The following is a 27,117-nucleotide window of genomic DNA, read 5'->3' on the forward strand; positions in this document are numbered from 1 at the left end:
AATGACTTTTTCCAATTACTTTCAGTTTTCCATGTGCCACCGTTTTTCTAATATTGAAGTTTAAAGTGTCATTTTTCACCTTCTAAAGCAGCTCTGGGAGGGAGGGTCGCTGACCCTGTAAACTGTTCTAAATTGATACATTTAGTTGATACATTTCTTGTGTTTGTCCCTACTGAGCAGAATCCCTGAGCTTGAGTCCTGCAGCGGGTTGGGTACCTGCGGGTTACCCATATAAATCTGCGGTACCCTGCGGGTGGCGGGTAGAAGTTCCAGGTGCGGGTATAGATGTGGGTCGCGGTTCTGCGAGTTTGCGGATTGGGCCGCAGGTCTTCTGAATATCGATTTTTACTCTTTTTTTCTGATCATGTCTACTTCCGATGATGTCACTTCCTGTTTTACACCTTTTTTTCTGATCACGCCTACTTCCGGTGATGTCCGGGTTTCGGATAAGGTACTTGCGGGTCGAGTCGGGTAGCGGGTAAGAATACGGGTTGCGGATTGCAGGTTGCGGGTTCCAAAAAATGGACCCACGCAGGACTCTACCCTGAGCTTCATTGAAGGCAGCTGTTAGAATTGATACTATAGTTGCGAATACTCCAGATAATTTACTAAGAAATGTACCAACTAAAGGTTTCAAAATTGTAACAGTTCTGCACCTGAATTACTGAGCTGCCAGACTCAAACACCAGAGACACGAACATTCAACTTTAAACTTAGGTTATCTTGAAAAACAGTAAAAAAGAAATAATGGAAAGTAATTGAAAAAAAATCTTTATTTTTGGGGAATAATCTGAAAACAACTGAACTGAAAAAGATGTTTGAACGTGAACAACCCCTTTAATGTAAAAGAAAGGTTTTTAATTGATATAGAAAGCTGCCTATCTTTATCTCCAAGAAAATCCAACAGCTGGAAGGACATTGGACGTGAATGTGACCCAAACATAACAGCAGCAAAAAGATGAGAGCTGCCTATTCTTTTGATCTGTGACATTTTATATAATTGAGCACATATGGACAACTGCAGACTGACTCATCACTGCTATTAATGATACCATCCTAATGTAGGGGCTTTCAGATTTTTTGGATCTGAAGACCCATATTGTGCGCAGTTTCAGGCAGGGTCACAATTAGTAATCATAGGACCCACTACTAAATCAGCAGGGCCCTCCTTCTAGCAGGGCCGATTATTAAAGGATAAGTAAACCTTAAAAATAAGTGAATGTAAAATTGATGAGGGTGCTATTCTAAGCACTTTTGCAATGTACATTAATTATTTATTTATTTTTTAATTCCAGGATATTAAAGGATACATTTGCCATTATCATGAATGACTTTTGTTACAACAGCGCCACCTGCTGGTCATTTTCTGAAACTTCTCTAGCGAAGGAGATAGGCACTAGCGCTACTCGGCTCCCTAACTCCTGGCGAATTTGCGCTCTGGCGAATTGACGTTATTCCGCAAATTGCCTAAGATGTGGATTTTACTGAACGTTACCTCTTGCGCCTGACTTGCATTCGCCACCTCAGACCAGGCGAAGTGCAATAGAGTAGATAGGACTTCCTCAAAAATTTGTAGAAAATTTTTCTAAGTCCCAAAAAACGCTGGCGTCTTTTCCTTTTTTCAGGGTGATAAGCCGTAAAGAGCGTAAATATTTTTGGGGTAACCGGCTTCCCCCCTACATTTCCTATCATATGGCACAAACTATATACTGGACTCATGTGTAGAGCATTGTTACAACTTTTTTTTGTGAATTAGCGTTGTCCTGGCGAATCTATGCCTGGCGAAGTGTTGCGATGTGAGCGGAGCCATTGCTGGTGAATTTTTGGAGGTTAGTGAATTTGCCCCTCAAATTCCTATTGGCTACATTAATAGCAGGTCAGCAGTAATGCGGGAACAATGCCATAGTTGAAGTGAAATGTAGTTCTGAGAAGACGCGCACTACAAGATGATTGTATGAAGAAGTGTTAGAGCTCCACCCCAAGAGCAAAGGGGGAAGACACCAGTTGCAGCCACTATATGCCACTTATGCTGAAGGACTGGGGTAATAACTATAGCAGCTTTGCTAGCATGAGTCCATAGTATCCCTCTCTGTACATGCTATGAGCAAGCTTGGGGAAGGCTGTTCCTGCTGAATTGTGCTTAGTACAGAGGAATACCTATGCTGCCATAGGCTGTCATCTCTCTGTACTGGCTATGAGGAAACTCTGTAGGCTATTTTGCTGCAGTGTGCTTTTTGCAGACATACTTACACTGATATAGTTTTATGTTATCTCCTTGTAGAGAAATAAAAGTTAGAGGAGTCATGGTTGAACTGTGCTTAGTATAAGGGTATACCTATGACTGCATTGTTTTATGGACCAGGTATATAAGCTATTATCAGAATGCTTGGGTCCTGGATTGTTCCAGATAAGGGATTCTTCCATAATTGGGATCAGCATACCATAAGTCTGCTATAAATCATTTAAACATTAAAAAAAACAGGATTGTTTGCCACCAATTTGTCATGCAGCTTAGTTACCATTAAGCATAAGGTATTATTTTAACTGTGTTTTTGTTTTATTACTACTATTACTATTATTATAAAGACAGAAAGGAATTATTTGGAGCTTTCTGTATAATGGGTTTCCAGTAGGGATGCACCGAATCAAGGATTCGGTTCGGGATTCTGCCTTTTTCAGCAGGATTCGGATTTGGCCGAATCCTTGTGCCTGATTGAACCAAATCCGAATTTGTATATGTAAATTAGTGGCGGGTAGGGAAATCACGTGACTTTTGTCACAAAAGAATAATTTTTTCCCACTTTTTCCTTTCCTGCCCCTAATTTGCATATGCAAATTAGGATTCAGATGGTATTTGGCTGAATCTTTCACCAATGATTCGAGGATTCGACTGAATCCAAAATAGTGGATTTGGTGCACCCCTAGTTTCCAGATAAGGGTATCTGCTTTTTCCTGAATATACTATACCTTATGATTCCATTACTGGTCCTATATACCATATGATACCAGATCACAGCCTCTGATGGCTCCTTGTAAAGAGCCTGTCACACAACAGATGGGCTATGGGTTGGATTAAGGTATATTTCTCAACAAAAGGTTTGTATAACTTTACATCTAGAATGCACTAAAGTTGCCGACTTGTATAGAGTCATTAAAAGTAAAATGCGTTTCTGGGTGAAGGTATCACACCCTACTCAAGTGTCTAGGGTAGAGGATAGAAATGTGAACTCACAAGGGACCCAAATAGCCAGTCTGACAGGAAATAACCTGCTAATCTCTAATGCTAGATGCTAAATGCAAATGAAATGAATCCTGCAGAAGCACCTCAAGGGAGATTATAGGTGGGAAAAAACACTCCTCAAAAACATTTCCGTTGCGGTTTGTATTTTTTTTTTAAATTTCTGTAGCATCTGTTCATGTATGGGTGGTTTATGTGCACTACTGCATTCTGTGAGACCCTCACTATTTATCTAATGGAGGAGTTCTACTCAGCAGGTGATGTCCTTGCCCGATATGCTGTGACGTATAATACTGTAGGTAAATGACACAGAGCATGTGGCCTGTTTGGGGCCGAAACCAGAATAATAATTTTTATGATTCACAAGCTTTGGGAATATTGCACTTTTTGACAACATTTATTTGAAACTGCATATCAGCCGGTGCTCTCTACACCTCCTGGGCCATCCTGTAGTCGCAGGGTCTGCTTTCTCTACAGTTAGACCTCTGTCTGTATATTTCTTACATGTTTATGGCTAAGAAATATACTGTAGGTTAGGTGACCAATATAGTGGGATGGAGAAAATCCGTTCCACCACTAAATGCTAGGTTGGCTGGGTTGCTTAGTCTAAAACATATTAAAGAACAAGGAAAGGGACAATAACTGGGGTGGTGCCTGTTTTTTAGGACCCCCACCTTATTATAATTGCTAACTTTGGACCCCTGGCAATCCTCCTCTTCAGAGGCCCAGGGTAAATTCCCATGTTCAGCCACATCCAATGGTCCTTTCTGGCTAGTTAAAACCATGCAAATGTATAGTAGAACTGCTCTTTACTATGTATGTTCATCCTGAAAATGTTTGTCTTCTCTTTCCCTAGTTGAAAGTGTTGTATTGGGGTTGACATGCATTGGTTCTTTGAACATGAAATGTGAATTCCATTTTTTTATGTTATGAGGGAATAGTTACAAAATAAAACATAAATACATTAATAACATAAGCATAAATATTATTTCCCAGACTCTCTTGATGCCTCATACTTTATATACATACCTTTCCTATGTCCCATAGAAAATATTTCCATGACCTGCAGCAGAAAAGAGAATAAAGACATCACTTAAATATATAGAAAACCTGTAAAATGTATATGTGTGTGTGTCAGTGAAATACTGAAATCTGTCAAGATACTTTGGGGCAAATTCACTAAGATTCGTAGTTGCGCCAGCATCCGCTTCGCCACACTTCGCCAGATGAATTTTCGCCAGTGCTACGCAAATTCACTAAAATCCGAAGTTGCGCTCAGGGGAAACGAAAGGTTGCGAAGTTGCACTAGCGTTAATTCGCCAGGCAAAGCGAAGTTATGCTAGCGATGCTTAATTTGCATACGGCACCAAATTGAATTTACAACGGAAGTATACGTAGCAGCACTACACAAGCCTGGGAAACCTTCAAAACATCAAATAAAAATTTTATTTTGCCCTACACATGTGCCCACTGTATAGTTAAAGTGCCATGAGTTAGGAAATGTAGGGGGGAAGGAGGGTAGCCCCAAAAATTTTTTCGATCTTGTTCAGCCTATCACCCATGGGACTTTGAAAAAATTTCAACTTTTTTTGAAGCAATCCCTACCTACTCTATTGCACTTCGCCTGGTCTGAGGTGGCGAAGGAAGTCTAGCGTAGCGTTCAGAAAAATGCGCGCGTCAGTGAATTTGCGTAGTTACGTCCATTGCGCAAATTCGCCAGGCGTAAGGGTGCGAAGTAACACTAGCGAATTTACGCCAGTGTCCGTTGCGCTGCGCTAGTGTTAGGCACTTCGTCCTTTAGTGAATTTGCCCCTTTGTATACTATTGAAAGTATAAAAAGCAGAAACACTTGACAGAATTTAATAAATTCAGATCTCAGCTTCAACACTGGTGATTCACAGTTCTCTTTTGAGTAGTTTAGCTGTATATTTATCAAAAAGTGAAGTTAGAGATCGTCACAGTTCTCTAGAGTGAAATTCTGCCACTCTCCATTAATTTCTATAGGATTTCTAAAAGAGTATTTATCAATGGGTGACCGTTCATCCTTTGATAAATACACCTTTCAAAATCCCATAGAAATAAATGGCCAGAATTTCACTCTAGAGGACTGTGGTGATCTAACTTCACTTTTTGATATAATATGATTAATATACCCCAAAGAAAGAAGGGTTGGGGTTAGTAAAACCACAGTGGGCTGGAACTGAGAAGCCAACAAACCACAGTAACCACTAAAGATGGCATTTGATTCTCATATACATATATCAACTCCTGGTTTTCTCTTTTTCTTCCAAGAAATTGAAAAGCTATTCCCCATATCTGCTGTCTCTATGAATGCAGTGGCTAATGACCAGCAGTGCTTCAACTATACTAGAACTCTGTTTTAGAGCATGTTGCCCGGCTCAATAAAAAAAAGTGTCCCTAGGAATTACACTACAGTAGAAACCCCATTTTTTTCAGGGAAAAATTCTTGAAGAACTAGAAAATAATAAATATATATATATATATATAAATATATATATATATATATATATATACACACACACACACACACATATATCTCTATATCTATATATATATATATATATTAAATCAAGTCATTGTGTTAAAGCAACATATTCTTCAAGTACTCAAAGAACAGGAGTCTGTTCTACTATGTTCTACTATATATCTGCTGCGTTAATGACATTGCAGCATTAATGTTATACTATGGGGGCATATGCAAGTCCTCTTTGACAGTCACATGCACAACATGATGCAATAAGTGATTTGTGCATGGCTGTATGAGGTGCAGACTAATTGGAACTGACTATTTACAGACAGAACCATAACAATCATCATCATCATTTATTTATATAGCGCCGACAAGAAAATAAATGGTGGATAAAAAACAAGGGTTTATAGAGTATAATAGGATTAGAGGACCCTACAAATTAGAGTTTACAAACTAAAGGTTAGGGTACAATTGAGACATTAGGATTTTAGAAAGAATTTTGTGATTCATGATACAGCAATGATTGATTAATTAGGGTCAGGGCCGGAACTAGGAGTAGGCAGAGTAGGCACGTGCCTAGGGCGCAAAGCTTGAGGGGTGCCAGGCACGTACCTTTCACTGCTACCTACCCCTAGTCCAGCTGAGTGAGTGCCGCTCTTCTCCAGTCCATGCGCCTGTTTGTGCGCATGCGCGCATACATGAGGGGGAGAGCGTACCTGGAGAGGTCGACCAGTTAGTGCGCATGTGCGCGCCTCCTATGTGTGCGGTCAGTGCGCATGTGCGCGCTTCCTATGTGTGCGGCGGAAGGGGCGTCACGGCTGGCTGGGTTGCCTGGGGCGCCCGTCCAGCATGATCCGCCACTGATTAAGGTACAGTGAATAAGCTTCTTTAAACAGGTGAGAATGGGCAGAAGTGATGGGAGGAGAAGCGAGGCGAAGATCAGAAGCAGAGCGAAGGTTGCGTGAACGAGAGTATTTGGAGATCAGAAATGAAATATAGGGAGGGACTTCACTGTTAAAGGCCTTAAATGTAAGTGTAAGTAGTTTGAATTTGATTCTAGAGGAGATTGGGAGCCAGTGAAGGGACATGCATCAATGTATTCATCTGTTTACTATTTTAAACCCCTTTATTTCACTAATAATACAACATTCATAGTGGCCATTGTAATGTATTATAATTTGGTGGGACCACAAAAAAAAACAATGTGAAATGCAGGCAAACTTAAAAGCAGGGTACTTGAAATTGAGGTCTCACTGCATTCACTTCACAGTACCATCCAGTGGACAAAAATAAGCAATGCAGTCTTACTGATTAGGCCTGGCAATTTTGAAAAACATAGAAAATCTGTAATAAATGTATATTGCAAAGTTGCTTAGAATTATTTCTTTCATTAGGCAAAAAAAATATTTTTTGGGTTGACAATCCCTTTTAGTACCCTTAGATTAAGTTTTTCTGCATTTTACATTTTTTTTTGTGGTCCCACCAATTTATGCATTTCAATGGATATTTTTCCCAGATTTTGCATGTTTTCCCAGATTTTACATAAAAGTGTCCTAATGTTCCCAAAAATGTCCACTAAGAAAGTTATTATTAGTGAAATATTAGTGAAATAAAAACGTTTGAAATACTAACCTGGTTAGAAAGAATGTCATCATTTTGTCTGTAAATAGTCAATTCCAATTAGTCTGCTTATATTCTTTGAGTACTTAAAGAATTTCCATGATTATACATTTTCCCAGATTTTACATACTTTTTTATGGTCCCCTGAAAAACTACCATATATAGAGATGGAATATTCTGGGCATGTGGCACCTCAATATGGCACCTCCCTCCAATATGTATTAATACAAATATATAATTTTCATTTATAAAAAATTTTTAAAAAAACAGTAGGTATTGAAAGCAGCATTTGCTTAACTCTTGGTTGTTACTTTCTAAACAACTAATTCGATGCTCAAGGGAGAAACAGAAAAGCGGAGTACGTGGCGTCGCACAATCTAATGGTGACCTTGTATTAATAGTGTGTCTTTTAGTCTTGAAGTGATCAACTATTCATCAGGATTGTACAAAATAAATACTGTGATTTTTGTGAGCGTTTCCTTTGTATTCATTGAATGGAAAATAAAGTGAAAATCTTGTGAATTCATGGTGAGTTAAAATTATTAAAGTGCATGGTGCTTATTGTGAGCATAGAAACGCGCTGGAACCCGTGACTTAGACTCCAATTTCGAAACCAGATAAAAAATAACTTTTATTTACTCCTTTAAAATTCATGGACTGTGAGAGGGAATTAATTGATCAAACTACTAAAAACAATTAAAAGAAAGGGTGGAGATTCGATCCAGTATATAAGTGAGATAGGGGTAACAGTGTAAAATTCATTAGACTGTTCCCATAAGGATCTTACATCACCCGTTTTCCTATAATAGCTGAATGGTGATTGGGGGTACCCTGAGGACTTGATTGGCGATAGGCAGTGATATCCCAAGAGGGTGGGTGCGAAAACTCGCTCAGGAAAAAGGTATAATAGTGGAGCGGTTCAGTGTAGTATCCTTGAGCGCAGCAAAAGCCAATGGTGTTGCAGGTAAGTTAGAACATATGGCCCCTCTGTTAAAGGGTGAGCTGGTCAGTCACTGTACAGTATGGTGTGCACGGCGTTTTTAACTAACACTGTGTCCTCTCAGAGGCACCTATGTTGTTTGGCCTATTCCCTAGATACTGAAAAGGCAACACCTACTGACAAGTCGGCTAGACACTGCACATAAGGAATCGGCACCTCCACGAGATGGTTGTACCCTCCGTTCTCCCCCCTATAAATTCTCTGTCCCACTGCAGGCTGCCTTTAGATTCCTCTTCTACCCCTGTCTAAGACCGCTAAATGAGCGGCGGAGCTACAGTGCCTGACGCACGTTTCGCCGATTATAGGCTTTTTCTGATCAATATCTGGCCAAAATTCAAAAGCAGGTTTAAAAATCCTGTCAGATCGAGGACCGCATCAGTTTATCAGATGCCTTATCATCCTACTCTCCCCTATGAAGTGATGTGCATGTGTTATTTCCGTACAGTTTTCCTTAAAAAAAAAAATTCAGTTTAATAGATCATGATCCCCTTAAAAACATGACATGTTATTCATCTGGAAACAAGTGTTTTGCTTATAAAATAAATGTGTAAATATGCATATATTTTGATAAATAATTTATTGGTATAACTTACAGCACACCTGACACCAAATCTGAGTGCGTCCAAGTGCGTCCATTGTGCCATCCTCTGGAACCAATATCCGGGGGGATCATTTATCTGCTATGAAAAAGCATCATTGTAATGGTTCAGTCTATGGCACATTATCTGTTTGGTGTATTTCATCCAGCAGGAAAACACTCTACTCCTTAACCTGGTCACTCGGATAAATGGAAGCAACCTGTCACTGCTACAAAGTCAACAGCAGTTCTGAATGTGTTAGGAAACTTAGATTATAAGATCACTGGGGCAGGGGCTGATGGGTATGTGACATACCTCCCAACATTTTGTAAGTAAAAAGAGGGACAAAAGGTTTTTTTCACACGTAGAGTAGCAAATTGTTTTGACCATGCCCCTTTATGTGACCACACCCCCTAATTACCATGTTCGTTTTACAAAATTTAGCAGGTTATGAAAGTTTGAAAATATTTCTCCTTATCTAAACTGTTCTTTTGTGTCTCAAAATTGTTACAAAGTATCTTATTTGCACCTGTTAGGTGTTCTGGGCTCTCTGCTAAAAGCCAATTGAGTGAGAAACTTTGTTTCTTTTTCTGGCTGTTCAGTGCAGAGAAAATAGGGACTTTCCAGTACAAATGAGGGACTGCGGGTTGAGCTGTCAAAAGAGGGACCGTCCCTCCAAAAAAGGGACAGTTGGGAGGTATGATGTGATAGGGATCTTAGATTGTAAGATCACTGGGGCAGAGAATATATAAAATATATATAGAATATATATAGAATAACAATAAATAATATTTGGCAGCTTCAAAAAGGCCCTGTTCAGGCATGGAAGTTATAAATCATTAAAACCCCCTGTTGCTGGAATTATAATAATACCATTAGAGGGGCAGATACTGGCCCTGCAGAATTTACAACTAAGGGTGAAAAACACAGTGAGAACAGAAATGCATAAAAGGAAGTTCTGTAAATGTTTTTTCTCACATATATATACGATTATATTTTGCTCACATATATCGGAGCTCGATGCAGCCTTGTGCTAAATTGGAACTGTATTCAACATGCACAGATTAGTGCAAATGCTGAGAAGGAAACAAGGTTTAGGCACATGTGAGGCACTGGATATTTTAACTCCCTGCTAGCCCATAATTTCACATGATCAGATCGAGATCATGTTAACATAATGGAGTGTTATAATATATTACCCCCCCCCCCGGGGACCCAATTCAGTTTTTGGGATGTCTGTCCCGGTGACCGATGAGCTAATAATTGGAAATACGCTGAAGGGAATGCTTAGTAGTATGGGGCTTTGTAATCCCTAATGGAGGGCCTGAGAATCATTTCTTGATAGCTATTATCATTCCCTAGATACAAAGTAACAACTTAATGCAGCATTGTACAATACATTGGTGAGTACAAACACCACAAAACAAAATTAATTAAGTCTAGTAGCACAGGGTTTAAGTACTTGTGCAGAAATCATCCTCAATGAGATACCTCCTTCATAGGATGCCCTCTTAAAATTGTGCTGGGCTCTGAAAGGATGAAGAAATATAAGTGAGTTTAGCAAGTACCAAGTCGGTACCATGTCCATAACCAGGCAGGATCATGGTACACTCTAGAGGTTACCTCTTGAAAAGCTCGCTGGAGAATTCTCTGCCTTGCACCACTGGGACCCACAGTGATTCTTAGATCCATGCAAGAGCTGGCAGCAGTGTCAGACTGGGATTCCAGGGGCCCACCAGAAAACCTTAGACTGTGGGCCCACTTTTCAAACTATTATTCCTCCTCTCCTCACTCAACCTCTTTATTATATCAACTTACTATATTCTTCAATTATTAAGCATTTTTCCCCATAAAGAAATAGGGAATGACCATGAAATAGGCTAAATATTTAGAAGTAAGAGGTCCCACTGACACCTGGGCCCACCGGGAGTTGTTCTGGTATCCCGGTGAGCCAGTAGTATGCCTTTAATTTTAATTAAAAAAAAAAAATATTTCTTGAGCTTAACAGGGAAATTGAAGCTGCTCCATGTTGGATCCTGGCAAGCTAGATAGGTTATTTGTTCCTGAAACAACCAATATCCAGTTTCTCCCAGCCTCTCATGCAGGTCTGGAATGGAACTCAAAATAGGCCCTGGTATTTAAAGGAGAAGGAAAGCTACCACAGCAGTTTATTACCAATAGATTAGCCACAATAGTGCAAGCTAGAACACTATATTTATTCTGCAGAATGCTTTACCATACCTGAGTAAACAGCTCTAGAAGCTCTCTCTGTTTGTTTAGCATACAGCCACCATATTAGCTTGGTGTGACATCACTTCCTGCCTGAGTCTCTTCCCTGCTCACTCAGGTATATGCTGAAAACAGGAAGTCTGATACATAAGCCCTTGAGTACATAATAGAAGGAAAGAAATGTAATGTTTCTTTTGACAGAGGACTTAGAGCAGCATTACTTTGAGGGTTTACTGGTGTATTTATATAGACCTTTCTGATTAAACTTAAAGGAACAGTTCAGTGTGACAAAACAAACTGGGTAAATAGATAGGCTGTATCTATTAAAAAATGTATCTAATATAGTTAGTTAGTCAAAAATGTAATGTATAAAGGCTGGAGTGACTGGATGTGTAACATAATAGCCAGAACACTACTTCCTGCTTTCAGTTCTATTACTCTGAGTTAGTCAGCGACTTAAAGGGGGCCACATGGTACAAATCTTTTAAGTAAGTTTGCAATTGATCCTCACCATTCAGCTCAGATATGACCCATGTGGCCCCCCTCAAGTCTCTGATTGGCTACTGCCTGGTAACCAGGGAAACCAGTCAGTGTAAGCCAAGAGAGCTGAAAAGCAGGAAGTAGTGTTCTGGCTATTATGTTAGACACCCAGTCACTCCAGCCTGTATACATTACATTTTTGGCTGTCGGGTCTGGGGCCGGGGCCCCATATGAAAACTGAAAAGAGGCAAACGAGCAAGGCAAATAACTAAAAAATAAACTATATAAAATATAATGAAGACCAATTGCAACGTTGCTGGGAATTAGGCATTCTATAACACACTCCAAGTTACCTCGAGGATGAACCACCCCTTTAAGGTCTTCCTTGCACATAAGCATCATTGAAATGTTATTTGGGATTCCAGCAGATATTTGGTTGCTATGGTCCAAACCTAGCAACCATTGAAAAATAAAGAATGAGATTCAAGCCAATACTCGGGGCATAGACATAGTACATTATTATCTACAAGACAGAGAAGCCATAACAATTCTCTACATACGCAAACTAAAAGCACTGGCCGTGGAACAGCCCCTTTCACCCTGTCCCTATGGAAACACACACTTCCTGTTAGCGCGGCTGCCCCAGAAGTGATCTTGATTCCTCGCACTGACGTAAGTCCTTCCGGGAGACTGCTTCCTTCTCTTCGGTGTCGGCCATTAGCGTGAACAGGAGGTGAGCTGTGGGGGCTGCGCGATTTGGGAAAGTTTAGGGATGTTCTATCGCCAGGGGACGGCTGCTAATCAGCCATTGTCAGTCGTAGAAACTCCGGGCTAATGACCGAGTCTGTGCGGGGAGAAGGTGCCGGTATCTTTAGGGGGAGACAGCGCGACAACAACACGTGTAGGGAGAGGCCAGGGAGCGGGAGGCTGGATTTGTTCCTACTGGGCCGCTGCTCTTTTACAAACCTCCCTCCCTTCTCTTTGTTTTCCCTTTATTATCCGCCTCCAGTGATGCTGAACTACATCTCTCTGCCCAGGACCCTCCCTTTGCCTAATGACAGAGCATCCCATTCTAAGCATCTCCCCAGTATCCATCCATTGTATTATCACTGGTTGGAAGGGAATGTCATTGCTATTCGAAGTATTTAGTAAGATCTGCCCTTTCCTGGTTCTGTTCAACAGTGCAGCTGAATTTCTACAGGGCTGGCTACATTGCTTCAAGAGTCAGAACCAGCGGTGCAGGGAATGAAAATCGTTTCTGTGGCTCTTAATATCCATCACGTCGCTTAAAGAAAATGAGCAAATTCATTGTTTTTGGGATGTTACAAGCATAGAATACCCAATTCTGAGCAACTTTTCAATTGGTGTTCATTATTTTTTCCAATTATTTGCCCTTTTCTTAGGACTCTTTCCCGCTTTCAACCCGGGAGGTTCACTGACCCCATCTAAAAAAAACAAATACACACAATAATTATTATTGCTGCTTTTTATTACTCACCTTTAGGGTAAGGTCACACTGAGCTTTCGGGGAGATTTACTCACCTGGCGACTAATCAGCTCGTCTTTGCGGCAACCAATCTCGCCTAACGCCTTCCCTCACTCTTGCGCTGGCTAAAATGAAAAATCCCCGGAGCTAAGCACACGCGGCGATTTGTTTTCCGAAGTCGCCAAAATTTCCTCGTGAGGAAAGTTGTCCGAAGTTTCCTCGTGAGGAAACTTCGGGAGACTTCGGAAAATTAATCGCCGCATGTGCTTAGTGCCGCCGATTTTTCATTTTAGCCAGCGCAAGAGTGAGGGAAGGCGTTAGGCGAGATTGGGCGCCACAAAGACGAGGCGATTAGTCGCCAGGCGACTATATCTCCCAGAAAGGCTCAGTGTGTACCCTTATATCCAGACCATCTCCTATTCATATTCCAGTCCCTTAGTCAAATCAGAGCAGGGTTGCCAGTAAGAATGAACTGAATCCACTATTTGGGATTCGATCGCATCTACGAATCCTTTGTGAAAGATTTGGTCAGATAACGAGCCGAATCCTAATTTGCATATTCAAATTAGAGGCGGGAAAGGAAAAAGTGGAAGATTGTTTTACTTACTTGTTTTGAGACGAAAAGTCACGTGATTTTCCTTCCCGTCCCTAATTTAAATATGCAAATTCAGGTTCTGTTTGGCCACATACAAGGATTCAGCTGAAAAAGGCAGAATCCTGGATTCAATGCATCTCTAGTTGCTAGGGTAATTTGGACCCTAGTAATCAGATTGCTGAAATTGCAAACTGGAGAGCTGCTGAATAAAATACTAAATAACACAAAAAACAAATAATGCAAACCAATTGCAAATAGATTGAGACTATCCCACTCTATCATACTAAAAGTTAATTTGAAGGGGAACAACCCATTTAATTAGTATTGTTAGCTACAGGGTGAGAGAACATATTCAGAATCTCTGTTGCATTCCCTTCTAAGCTATCCATAAATGGCAAGGGCTTAGTGTGGCCTTGGACGTCTATTATATCTAGGGATGCACCGAATCCCTGGTGAAATATTCGGCTGAATACCAAACCAAATCCTAATGTGCATATGCAAATTAGGGGCAGGAAAAAGTGGAAAACTTTCTTCTTTTCTGACAGTCTAGTTTTTTCCCTACCACCCCTAATTTACATATGCAAATTAGGATTTGGTTCGGCCAGGCACAAGGATTCGGCCGAATCCTGGACTCGGTGCATCCCTAAGTACAACTGCAACTTCCAGCACCCCTCAGTTATAAGCTTACTTGGTCCAGGCTTGCTGTTGATTTAATTTTGTCCTGTCACTTGTAATTATTTGCCATTCTCTTTGTGCTCACCCCAATAGCTCATAGCACTGCAGAATATTAATACATTAATGACCACGATAAAAACAACCACACCTGACCGAAAACTGTTCTGTCCCTTTGGTTAGTTCTCGGCAACTCTGGGTTGATACTACGAAACTTCAACTCCCAGAATCTCAGTGACAGCCTTTAACTACTAGTGGGTGTTCAGAGTTGTGGATCAGCGACACCCAGGGACCCTGCGTTCGCTCCATCGCTAGCTTAAGCTCGCCATAGATGCTAAGATTTTTAAAAGATCTTTTCTGTCTTGTAAGACCAAGCTTATTCTGAAATGATTGTTTAAATATATGATTTGTCCATCAATTAAAAAGACAATTTAAATCGATATTGTCTCGTTGAAGCCAGGAAAACTGTGGGTACCCTCCTGCTCGGCCCTGCAAACAATTGGACAATGGATATATTTCACTGTGAAAGATGAAGCATTTCTAAACTGCCCAATCAATTTTCTGATGAAAAAATTGTTAGGTGCATGATTGTTCAGTGCCCACTAACCTCATGATAATTTGAAGGATTGCACTAAAATTGGTTGTTAAGGAGAGGAAAATCTTAAAGGAAAAGTAAACCCCTACCCTACATAGACCCCCTCCCCCCAGCCTAGCTGCCCCCTAACTTTTTACTTACCCCTCGGTGCAGATTCACGTCATCGGAGTTCACGTCAGCCATCTTTTTCTCTTTGGTCTTCATCGAGAAGTAAGTTCCGTATTGCCACATGCGCATTTGGAGCAGTCTTTGGGTTTTTGTCAACTGCTCATGCACGGAAAGTCATGAAAAAAGCTATAGCACCAGAAGAAGACCTGATGAAGAACAACAAAATGGCGCACGTGAACTCCGATGCCGTGAATCTGCACCGAGGGGTAATTTAAAAGTTAGGGTAATTTGCCCGGGGAAGCAGATAGGCTAGGGTGGAGGAGGGAGGGAAGTCTATGTAGGGTAGGGTTTTTTTTTTAATAAGAGTTTACTTCTTCTTTAACATCTATGGCCACCTTAAGGGTCTAGCCACACGGGGAGATCTGCCTTCCGCCGGCTAAAATGAAAATCGTCTCGGGGCAGGCACTCAGTGCGCTTCATTTTCTGAAGTTTCCTCATGAGGCAATTACGGAAAACAAAGTGCTCCGAGTGCCTGCCCCGAAACGATTTTCATTTTAGCCGGCGGAAGGCAGATCGGGGAGATTAGTCGGCGCAAAGAAGAGGAGATTTGTCGCCTAGCGACTAATCTCCCTTGAATCTTCCCGTGTGGCCCTAGCCTTAAAGGAACAGTAACACCAAAAAATGTAAGTGTTTAAAAGTAATGAAAATATCATGTACTGTTGCCCTGCACTAGTAAAATCTGTTTGCATCAGAAACACTACAATAGTTCATATGAATAAGCTGCTGTGGAGCAATGGCGAAAATTGAAAAACGGCTATATGGCACAGGTTAACTAATGGATAACAGATAACGCCATTAGACAGACAGAGCTTATTTGCTATCTGCTGTGTAACCTGAGCCTTTTCTCCTTTGAATGGCTGCCCCCATTGCTACACAGCAGTAAACAATAGTAGTGTTTCTGAAGCAAACACATCAGTTTTACCAGTGCAGGGCAACACTGCATTATATTTTCATTACTTTAAAACACTTTTATTTTTTGACGTTACTGTTCCTTTAAGGTGTTCAGGCATTAATTTCCCTATTTGCATTGAGAGATCAAAGCTGCCTTGTTGTTTGTGCAATGCAGTGGAACCAGTGGCACTTATACATTACCTGCTCTGAGACTCATCTTCCCAATTCCTAAAGGATAGAGAATTAAACCTGTGTTAAAATGTAATCTTACCTGTCCTTTTCCTGGGGCTGATAGAATCCAGACCTGACTTTATTACTAAAACGACGGATAATGTGTTTATACCCACAGGTCACCTTGTGACAGCATCAATCCCGCAACATGCAGAACGACGCTGGTGAATTTGTGGATCTCTACGTCCCCCGTAAATGGTAAGGTTCTCTCACATGTGCCGCCCTGATATATCTGCATAGTAGTGATAGAAGTGAGGGTCCCTGATAATCTGCTGGTTCACTGAAATGTTCATCTGTAGTTAGGCTCTTATTAACATATATATTAAGGGGAAACCCCAGTTTTATACATAAGTTGTAAGAGATTTATTTTTCCTAATATGCACCAGTGTGTGCCAGTTGTTCGGTAGGAGATCCTGGGTTACAGGACTGGCCAGCCTAGGCAGCACCCAGCACAAAGCTAGTTGAGATGAAAGTTGCGGTAAATACATATTTCATGTTCTTTACAGAAGTTGTTCACCTTTAGGGTGAAGAGACAGAGCTACTAGTAGCAGCTACTTGTCATAGCTACAAAATAGAAAAGTTATTATTGGCTTTGCTACGATGCTACATGTGCTATTGTGTTATTGTCTATGGCAGGGCATTTTGTAGCCACAAAAATAGCTGCTACTGGTAGTAAGTATGATTTAGAGTATGATTTAGATTTAGAGTGATATTACAAGACAATTTGCAATTGGTATACATTTTTTATTATTTGTGGAATAAGCTTTTTATTCAGCAGCTCTCCAGTTTGCAGTTTTGGCAGTCTGGTTGCTAGGGTCCTAATTATCCTAGTAACCATGCATTTATTTGAAAGAGACTGAAATATGAATGGGAGAGGGACTGAATAGATGAGTAATAAAAAGTGGTAAAAACAATACATTTGTAGCCTTACAGATTGCTTTTTAGATGGGGGCAGTGACCCCCGTTAGGAAGCCCATTAATTAAAAAAAACTAATAAATGAAGCCCAATTGAATAGTTGCATAGAATTAGCCATTCTAAACCACCCCTTTAACAGTAAGCATTTCGGTCTGAAGTGCTTTATTGATAAGATTGTATTATTACCTATGGGATCCCCTAGTAAAATGTTAGAGAATAAAAAAGGTGCACTTGAGCAAGAAAGCCATAAAAATTGTTTATTTTTTATCCAGAACATTGCTTCTCGTTGTTTTTATTTATAGATAAGGATAAGGGGTGCCATATTGTTTCTCTTTATACAGTACGAGGGTATATCTTATTGTGTGCCCAGAACATTCCTTCTCTGTATATTTGTATTTATACATATGGGAAGGAGTTGCCATGTTGTTTCCTTTAGACAGTACAGTATGAGGGTATAGCTTATTGTGTGCCCAGAACATTCCTTCTCTGTATATTTGTATTTATACATATGAGAAGGAGGTGCCATATTGTTTCCCTTAGACAGTACAGTATGAGGGTATAGCTTATTGTGTGCCCAGAACATTCCTTCTCTGTATATTTGTATTTATACATATGGGAAGGAGGTGCCATATTGTTTCCCTTAGACAGTACAGTATGAGGGTATAGCTTATTGTGTGCCCAGAATATTCCTTCTCTGTATATTTGTATTTATATATAGGTAGAAGGTGCCATAGTGTTTCCTTTAGATCAGTGGTCCCAAACCAGTGTCTACTGTCTTGTTCTGGCTGTCCAAATGCAAACTATCCACCAAGAAGAGATAAATGCAGGTCCAAAGTCATTATTAGTGCATCGCTCTCCTGAGTTCTGTCCTTTATCCCTGGAAATTTAATGGCCTCAAGATGCTTTCACTTTACCCAGCCTGTAGTGTGCCAGTAACATTAACTTGGGAGGCACCAGTCACAGCTTTTCTTCCGGACCACCCCAAGAGCTGCGCTGAGTAACATTTGGGTGTTGCCCAAGTTTCCTTAACCTGGAATGTATATTGAGACAGGCCTGATGTAAACTTGCCTTGTCCTAAACTGTATGACAAGCTAATGCCAGTGTTTAAATTGTTTCATATCTGGTCTGTTTTCATACCTATACTGGGTAGGAGGCTGTTTGGGAAATCTAAAAATATTTAGCTGGTGGATTGCAATCCTTTCTAACCATTCTTTCCATTTCTCCTTAGCTCAGCGAGCAACAGAATCATTGGGGCCAAGGACCATGCCTCCATTCAGATTAACATCGCTGAGGTGAGTTTCCTGGGCATGAATGAGCTCTGTATAACAAGGTGATGCTGCTGTGCCTTAGTTCTGTAATGAACAACAACCAGTCCGTCCCTTTACTCTATTGCAGAAACAGGAATGAAACTCAGTGGTTTTTGTCATATTTTCTACAGCACTGTCCAACAATTTCTGTCCTGATTTTCACTCGTTCAAGCAGAATTTGGCCTCTACTTGATCAGCTGCATATTGCTATATCATAAGATAGTGCTAATGCACCATAACATCCCCAGCAAAACAGTTGGTAGTGTGGTGTGACTTTATAGAGCATTTAAAATAGGCAAACTGACTTTCAATTGTGTTAATTGTGATCAGGCAGGTCTGTTAAATGTCCTTCCACCTCCTAATCTTGACTAGTAAAATTAATTGGACTGCAGCTTCAGTGTTTCTCCGTAGTCTGTTCTCTTCCTAATCCATCATCTGAACTAAATAGACCGCACCACTGATTTATGTGCTCTGTAGCAATGCATGATATGGGAGTGAATGTGAAATTTTGGAACTGCTGCCAGGGGACAAAGCAGGATACATAAACTCTTATCTGTGATGCTTTTTATGGAAAGTACATTGTCTTGAAATATCTGCATTCCTCATTGTCCCAGACTTCTACAGAGGAACAAAATAACCCGGTGCTTAGATAAGTGATGCTTTCACTGTTGCAGTTCCCTCCAGGCTTTGATAAGACCCTCCATGTTGCCTCTTCTTTTAGATTTCATAATCAATCTAATTGAGACTGAGAGCATCTCACTGCATAGCAAATATTCCATTTTCATTCTAGCTATTCATTTTTTTTGGGCTCTAGCTCTTGGGGGCTAGAATCATTATTGTAATGAATTAGGGCAGAGTGTATTAATGAGATTTTCTTTGGCAGGTCGACAAAGTGACAGGCAGATTCAACAGTCAGTACAAGACCTATGCTATCTGCGGGGCCATTCGTAGGATGGTAAGCATCGACTTTCTTCTATGTAATTTGGCACTTTGTGTGTCTGCTTGCTACTGTCTAGGTACACATTAGTACAGAAATCTGCAGGAGCAGTAAGCTGTACCTTTATTGTAAGATTTCAGACTTTGTATGTATCAGGTGTATTTTGTCTTTAATAATGGAACACTCACTCTTCTTGCATGCAGTTTCTCATGTGCATTTTATTTTCTTGTTACAGGGTGAATCCGATGACTCTATCATGAGACTGGCAAAAAATGATGGTATTGTTTCAAAGTAAGTTCCAATTCTTTCTGCACCTGTTGAACAAACACTTGGTGCCTACTGGGTGCCAAAGGGCATCATCTTATCCAGAACTTATAGCTATAATGGCCACTATGAATAATTTCATTAAATACAATGAGCTCCTTGTTAAGTTTCCTGTGTTCCATAACCCGTTTGCTTCTACCAGAAACTGGTCCATTTGTTGTTTTAAGATTATTGTTCAGTTTAACAGAAATAGACTTTAAATGGGTTAAGTATGATAGTCCCGCATTGGGTCTGGTACCAGCGGAATACCTACAAAGTGGTCGGTTTCGGCCAGAAAGTCCCAGATTCCTTGGTCGTGGCAGGCAGTCCACGGTTAACCAGGCTGGGTACCCACCAAAGATCCGGTCTTGATCTCTCTTGCAGTTCTTTTAGTTTTTTAATTTTTATTTTGTAAAGATTCTGTCCCAGTTCAGGTCAAATGTGACTTCACTTCTGGTTTTGCATTTTCCCCCGGTCCGGAAGGTTAGCTGGCTTATTGCAGGTTGGGTCAGTAGCAGGAATATGCGGGTCAAATTGCAGGTTCAGGTTGTGGGTACAGGTCGGGTATGGGTTTAAAAAAATGGACCCGTGCAGGACTCTCTAGTAAGGGGGTCAGAAGCAGTTCTATTATCTTTAGTGACCTATGTCAATTCTGTTACATGGTTAAGGAATACCCAGCAGGGGGTTTATTTATAAACACTGGGCAAATTTGCACCTGGGCAGTAACCCATGACGATAAAACAAATGGCTGCTTTCATTATTCAACTTGCAGCTGGATGAAAAAAAAGTCAGCCACAGATTGGTGAGTATGTGTTGCTGCACATGTGCAATTTTGCCCAGTATTGGGGTCAATTCATATGAAGTTGCCTATATGCACGCCTCCTTTTCCGCAGTCCAGTCTCACCTCTACTCTGCCCCATTTTGCCCTCTTTTCATTTCCCTCTTAATCAAGGTCTGGGGGCAGTATGAGCTCCTATTGACTAGGACGAGACTGCAGATAGTGGAAGCAGTGTGTAGACTGTAGATATGGATGTTGGTATAATTTTATGCTGCATTATTTATTAAACTTTGTATTTTTATGGCATCTGTCTCACTGTCCTATCACTCTTTTTTTTTTTTAGGAACTTCTGAGACAAGAGACTGGAATTGAGGAACTAAACAAAAAAATAAAAGTTATTAGAAAAAAAAAAACTTGGCTGCAAGTCTGCTTCATATTTATCTCCATGTGTTGCTCCCAGGAGGCATCTGTGCTGTAAGGTGAAAGGGTTTGATGCACAACCAAGTTTTTTTTATCTCTCAGAAACCAGACATTTCTGTCTTGGACGGGTAACCCAGTGAATTGATTCACTTGTTTTATCTGACTAGATCACTCCCTTTATTTTGTCTGGTTTGACAGGCAGTTGTGGGGAAGATGTCACTCATCATTGTGTCTAAGGGGAATCTCACTGGCAGCCATAGTGCTGCTTTCAGACAGGGAAGCCGTCAGCTGGAACACACGTACACTGTCCGCTACTTATCTGTGCTGTTTCCTAGCTCTGAACTCTGGAACACACAGGAGTCCTGGCTCTTCCAGCGCAGCAATAACTTTCATTGAATGGGTAATGGGAAAATCGTAGGAAATGGATCCCACATAAGCAAAGCTTTGTGTGCGGAAAGAGAGCTGCCTAGGTTTGCCACCTCACTACTTTAAAGGAGAACTAAACCCTAAAAATGCCATATTTTATATAGGGAACTTATTACACCAGACTACAGTTTCAGCTTGTCAATAGCAGCAATGATCCAGGACTTCAAACTTGTCACAGGGGGTCACCATCTTGGAAAGTATCTGTGACACTCACATGCTCAGTGGGCTCTGATTGGCTGTTGAGAAGCTAAGCTTAGGGCTCGTCATAAATTATCCATCAGAAAATGAGGTTTGTCTGTAATATAAGCTGATGCTACAGGTTTGCTGATTATTAAATTATGTTGCTAATTGCACTGGTTTCTGTGCTGCCATGTAGTAATTATCTGTATTAATTACTAATCAGCCTTATATTGTGACATTTCTATTCTATGTGTACTGTATATTGTGAGTGGGTCCCTAAGCTCAGTAAGTGACAGCAGCACAGAGCATGTGCAGTGAATCAGCAGAAAAGAAGATGGGGAGCTACTGGGGCATCTTTGGAGACACAGATCTTTACTGCTAAATGGCTGTGGTTGCCTTGGGCTGGTACTGAAGAACAAAACATCATGTAAAACATTTCTAGCTACTTCTTTAGTTATGCTTTAGTTCTCCTTTAAAAATGAATACATATGGAATCACATCTTGCATGACTAATTAGCAATTCATTTAGATGCATGCTGCAGACTGAACGGATTTATGTGCAGCCATGCATCTAAATAAATTACTAATTAGCCATGCAGGCTGTGGATTCCATATGTGTTTGGTTTTAAATGGGTGAGGTGGCAATCGTAGAGCTTCCATTAGCATAAAACTTCAAATTCTGCAGTCCCTATGCATTTATGGTTTAGTTTGCAACTGCAACTTTCAAAATCCAACTACAGTAGAGCTGCAGATGTCCCATCTTTGGTCTGTTCCACTTCCACCTTCATGAAGTCTGTATCTTCATACCAACTGCAGACAGATAGCAAACCCACCCCTGTAAGCGCAGAGCTCCTGTTTCATTCTTAGGGGCAAACCATTGATGTCCATAGCAACCAATCGGGTGTTTGCTTTTCTTTGCCATCTTGTAGGTCACAGTTGAAATCTAATTGCTGATTTGCAATAGGGATACACTGAATCCAGAATTCTGCCTTTTTCAGCAGGATTGGGATTTACCCAAATCTTTGTGCCTGGCCGAACCAAATCCTAATTTGTTTCCTGCCCCTAATTTGCATATGCAAATTTGGTCTGGTATTCGGCCGAATGCCAAATAGTGGAATCTGTGCATCTCTAATTCGCAATGAGCAACATCACTGGTGAGGTTTATGGTTGTAGTTGAGAAGTTCAACATAACTTAGGCCTTGAGAAATGGGCTCTTCTTGCGTTGAAGGAATGAAGCTCTAGTTAGTTAGATACTCGGTTCATTTGGAGGTGAATAAATTGCAGTCGTGTACTACTTTGTATTGGTCTTTACTAAACCAGCATCAACCTTGCACCATGACTGCTCTTTGAGCAACTGGAAGCAAAGCCCCATTCTAAGGGAAGGAACTCCATGGTGCGGCTCGATCGGCGAAACGCATGCAACGTGTCGGATGTCCCGAAGATACAGGAAGTGAAGGAGAAATCGCAGGTTAGAACTACATTTAACCAACTGTCGAATGAAAACGCAAATGCTGCATGCAGCTTTTTCATCTGACAGTCGGATAAATGTAGTTCTTACTGGCGATTTTTCCTTCACTTCCTGTATCTTCAGAACATCCGACGTGTCGATGGAGTTCCTCCCTAAGGTGTAACTGGTCCTTTAAGTGCTGTTCTGCTGCAGGTTTTATTGATTGCTAATTAAGCTGAGGGCATATCACCTGCGCTGGCCCCGTGCTGAAGTGTTTTTACTCAAGGTGGGAGCAGGCACGAGTGGTAAGTACTATGTTAGTCATTTCCATTATGATTCTGGGCAAAATCTGGAGGGCACAGTTACTATATGAGTAGAGAGAAATGTTGTACAGTGTTGCTGCCCATCAGAGAGGAAGAAAATGAAGTTCATACCAAACATACTGATAAAATAATCCTTGTGCATGTCCTAACAGGGCAATTCTCCCTCCTCAGAGGGGATAAAGTATTTATCTTGCAAATATTCCCTGTGCTTCCCGGGGACTTTGTTTACTTGGGGGGCGCTTTTCTCTCAACCGTGTGATCTTGGCTCCTACTGGTTTACTGGCTGATCTATAGAATATTTTTATACAAAGTCTAATTAATAGGCTGGATTGTGTTCTATAGAGCGGTTGATAAGAGGAGCCTTGTGCAATGCAGAAAGACTGTTTTAGCGAAGAAATACTCAACTATAAGGGCTCTTACTCACTGGCGTTCTGACCTGCGTTCCGTTTTTCGGCATTCAGCCGCAGGGGAGCGCAGGAATAGACGCATGTCGTTATTTCAAATAGGGCTGTACTCACTCAGGCGCGTGTAGGCGCCGAACGCAGGAAAAATGCAGCATGTTGCGTCTCAACCTGCGTTCGGCGCCTACATGCGCCTGAGTGAGTACAACCCCATTTGAAATAATGACATGCGTCTATTCCTGCGCTCCCCTGCGGCTGAACGCCAAAAAACGGAGCGCAGGTCAGAACGTCAGTGAGTAAGAGGCCCTAATACTGTTACAATTGTTTTTTATTGGTTGGTAGGGGCACAGGCAGTTGTATTATCATACAGGTGAGTGTGATTCAAGTAAGAGTGACTCTGTGTATTTTGTCTGTGTGAGTTTCTCTGGGTACCCCCCCCCTCCCTCCAAATACATACAAGCAGGTTAACTGACTCCTGTGTGTGTATCTGGGATAGGACACACAACTTAACCTTATAAATGGTTGTAGATGTCATTTTAGTATTAGTTCTTAGGATCCTCAGTGATTTCTAATGTCCTTATTTACAGTAGGGGGTACATTATCCCTTATGAGTGATACTCAGAGTTCCCTGTATAACTCAGCCTGCAGCCTTGTGTCTTTATATGGTCACAGAACAACCCCTCAGTGACTTCTAATGTCCTTATCATTTCTCTTGCCTAAATTGGGGGACACAGGCACCATGGGGAATGAAGATCCTGCAGCTGGAGACTGGACACTAAACAGTTAAACTCTTGACTCCTCCTCCTGCTCTGGGCTTCATCCCCTGCCTCCTCCTACTATCCCCAGTTTCTTTAGTGTCCTCAGAAGGAGAAGACACAGTTTTTGGTGGCTGGAGCAACTGATCAAGACTCCAGGTTATGATCACGCCACACTATGGGGCCATTGATTCTTTCAGGAGCCTCTCCAGCTTTTAACTTTTACCTATGCCCTACAGCCTTCCCGCTCTACGGAGGTCTGCAGGCTTGCTCCTATCTCCCTGCGCTGCTTCCCGCTCTTCGGAGGTCTGCAGCAGCGCCATACACCCACCCTGGGTGTATACTCTAGTACAAATACTGATATATGTGTTCTCATATATATTTTTATTTGTGTTTGTATAGGGAGATCGTCAGACGGGCTTGGAATAGCTGGCACCAATTGTGAGTATTTCTACTTATCCCCCCCCCTTCTTTCAGATAGACCCCTTGCCCCTATCTTTCCCTCCGGTCCCTGGTCCCCTCTGTTCAGTTCCCACTGCCAGGCCCACCCTAGCCCTCCGTCGCGTTCTGCGCAGGCCCTTCCGTCCCCTTACTTGGCGCCGTTTTCATGCGTCTCACGCTGAGACGCGCTTCCGCCCTGCTCTCACGCGGAGCGGTCTTCGTTTCCCTGCGCCTTCCCTGGGAGTCACCGCTTGTCTCCTGCCTCCCTTCTCAGCTCCTCGCTCTTGTCCCCGGCGCAAGTACTGGCAACACGCTCTCTTCAGGGACTGCTACCTCTGCCTCCTTAACGGCGACAGCTGCTCAGGCAAGTTATATATTTCTTCTGCTCACACGCATTAGACCAGATGCAGGGCCACTCTCACCCATGTGCCCCTTCTCTGTCTCTACAGGTTTCCACACCAGGAAACAAGTCTGCCGGTTTACCCTGTTTAGACTGGGTTCCCCTGCCTCCATTTTTTTTATTTAAATAAATAATTAAAAAAAAAAAAAAAAATTTTATTATTCAGGACCGCAAGGAGCATTATGGCAGACAAAACAGAAGAGCCCAGGACCTCCAAGTCCTCAGCTCATACACGCTCCCATACACAGATTTCCTTCCTGGCTTGCACACAATGTAAGACCAAATTCAGCTCTGCTTCAACTGACTCTGTGTGTGTGGCCTGCAGACCATCAGAAACCTCGCCACCTCCACTGGCTAGCACTTCTGAATCCGAACTGATCAAGGCCCTATCCCTCTCACTTGCAGGCATCCAAAACTTAGCCCGCATTCCCGAGACCTTAGACAAGGTACTAGAACGCCTGTCCCAACCCACTAGGGCAGACGATCGTCCTGCAGGCGCTAAAAGGCTTGCACCTTCGCCTCCGGATTCCCCAAGGGATAACTTCTCTCCCTCGGACGAGGAGGGTCAAGTTCCTTCTGAAGAAGACTCTGACCAAGAGCATCTTGATCCAGATTTAGACACTCCCCGAACCCAAAGGGAGGTGGAAGGTCTGATACAAGCAGTTCTCAATACGCTAAATATCGAAGACTCTCTGCCTGTGGTCGAACCCGCCAAAAATATCTTTAAGAGACAAAAGAAATCTTCCTACATGTTCCCTGCTTATGAACAGCTAGACGAACTTATCAAGGCACAATGGAAACATCCAGACCATAGAGTACAGATTTCCAGGCGCTTCTCACAGACCTATCCCTTCCCACAAGAGTGCACTGATCTGTGGGCGTCCCCCCCGGCGGTTGACCCCCCAGTCTCCAGGCTATCCAGGAACACTACTATACCAGTGGCTGATGCGGCAGCATTCAAAGACCCTATAGACAAACGATTAGAGGGGTTCTGCAAGTCAGCATTTACAGCGTCGGGTTCAGCCTTTAGACCTATCTTCGCCATCGCCTGGGTGGCAAAAGCCATGGAGGTGTGGGTGGAACAGACAGCTCAGCTCATAGGCTCTGAGGATCCCAATACTGACAATCTCTTGTCCCAAATTGCCGACGCTACCTCTTACATAGGCGATGCAGCTATTGATGCAGCGAAGATGGTGGCCCAGGCCTCGGCACAATCAGTGGCCGCTCGTAGGTTCCTGTGGTTGAAAACGTGGTCTGCCGACCTGACGTCCAAGAGGTCCCTGGTTAGCCTACCTTTTCAGGGCAAACTACTCTTTGGCGCTGAACTTGATAAAATCATCTCTCAGGCAACTGGTGGCAAGAGCACCCTTCTCCCACAGACAAGAACCAAGAGACCACCGTTCAAAAGACGCCCCTTTTTTCGTCCCTTTCGGCAGAGCCAAAGGTCAAAGACGCAAACCGATAAAACCAGCTCTAACTTCCGCTCCCGCTACCAGAACAAACCGAGATCTTCTTGGTCCTCCAACAAGGCACCAACAAAGCCTTCTCAAGACAAGACCAATTCAGCATGAAGGGGTGCCCACCCCCGAAGGGACTCCTCTAGGAGGCCGACTAAAATCCTTTCGGGAGGTGTGGGAACGAAAAGTACGGGACCTTTGGGTCCTTCGAGTTGTCTCACAAGGACTGTTGATCGAATTTTCCCAACCCCTACCCCACCGCTTCTTCATCTCACGTCTCACTTCTCACAACCACAACAGAGCCATGTTCCTCAAGGTCATCCAGGATCTTGCCAAGGCTGGTACTATCCAA

The 27,117-nt window shown here is 42.0% G+C and overlaps 1 protein-coding gene and 1 long non-coding RNA gene across 2 annotated transcripts in view; one reads left to right on the forward strand and one right to left on the reverse strand.

The window, feature by feature from the left end:
- The window catches only part of LOC108702621, a 65,235-nt gene extending 56,030 nt beyond the window's left edge, over positions 1 to 9,205 (reverse strand). The window contains exons 1-2 of the long non-coding RNA XR_001933320.2: positions 8,943 to 9,205; positions 4,268 to 4,301 (exon numbers count right to left, since the gene is read on the reverse strand). This is a non-coding gene — a long non-coding RNA (uncharacterized LOC108702621). The remainder of the gene's footprint in view (positions 1 to 4,267; positions 4,302 to 8,942) is intronic.
- A 3,151-nt stretch (positions 9,206 to 12,356) lies between these two features.
- Positions 12,357 to 20,928, forward strand: rps21.S (ribosomal protein S21 S homeolog). Its single transcript, NM_001093455.1, is given in 6 exon segments — positions 12,357 to 12,369; positions 16,393 to 16,472; positions 18,419 to 18,482; positions 19,381 to 19,452; positions 19,670 to 19,725; positions 20,859 to 20,928. Coding segments are annotated over 5 exon segments (252 nt in total). The 5' UTR covers positions 12,357 to 12,369; positions 16,393 to 16,422; the 3' UTR covers positions 20,869 to 20,928.
- Positions 20,929 to 27,117: the final 6,189 nt, after the last annotated feature.

Source organism: Xenopus laevis, chromosome 9_10S (assembly GCF_017654675.1).
Source record: "Xenopus laevis strain J_2021 chromosome 9_10S, Xenopus_laevis_v10.1, whole genome shotgun sequence".
In the NCBI taxonomy this organism is placed as follows: Eukaryota; Metazoa; Chordata; class Amphibia; order Anura; family Pipidae; genus Xenopus; species Xenopus laevis.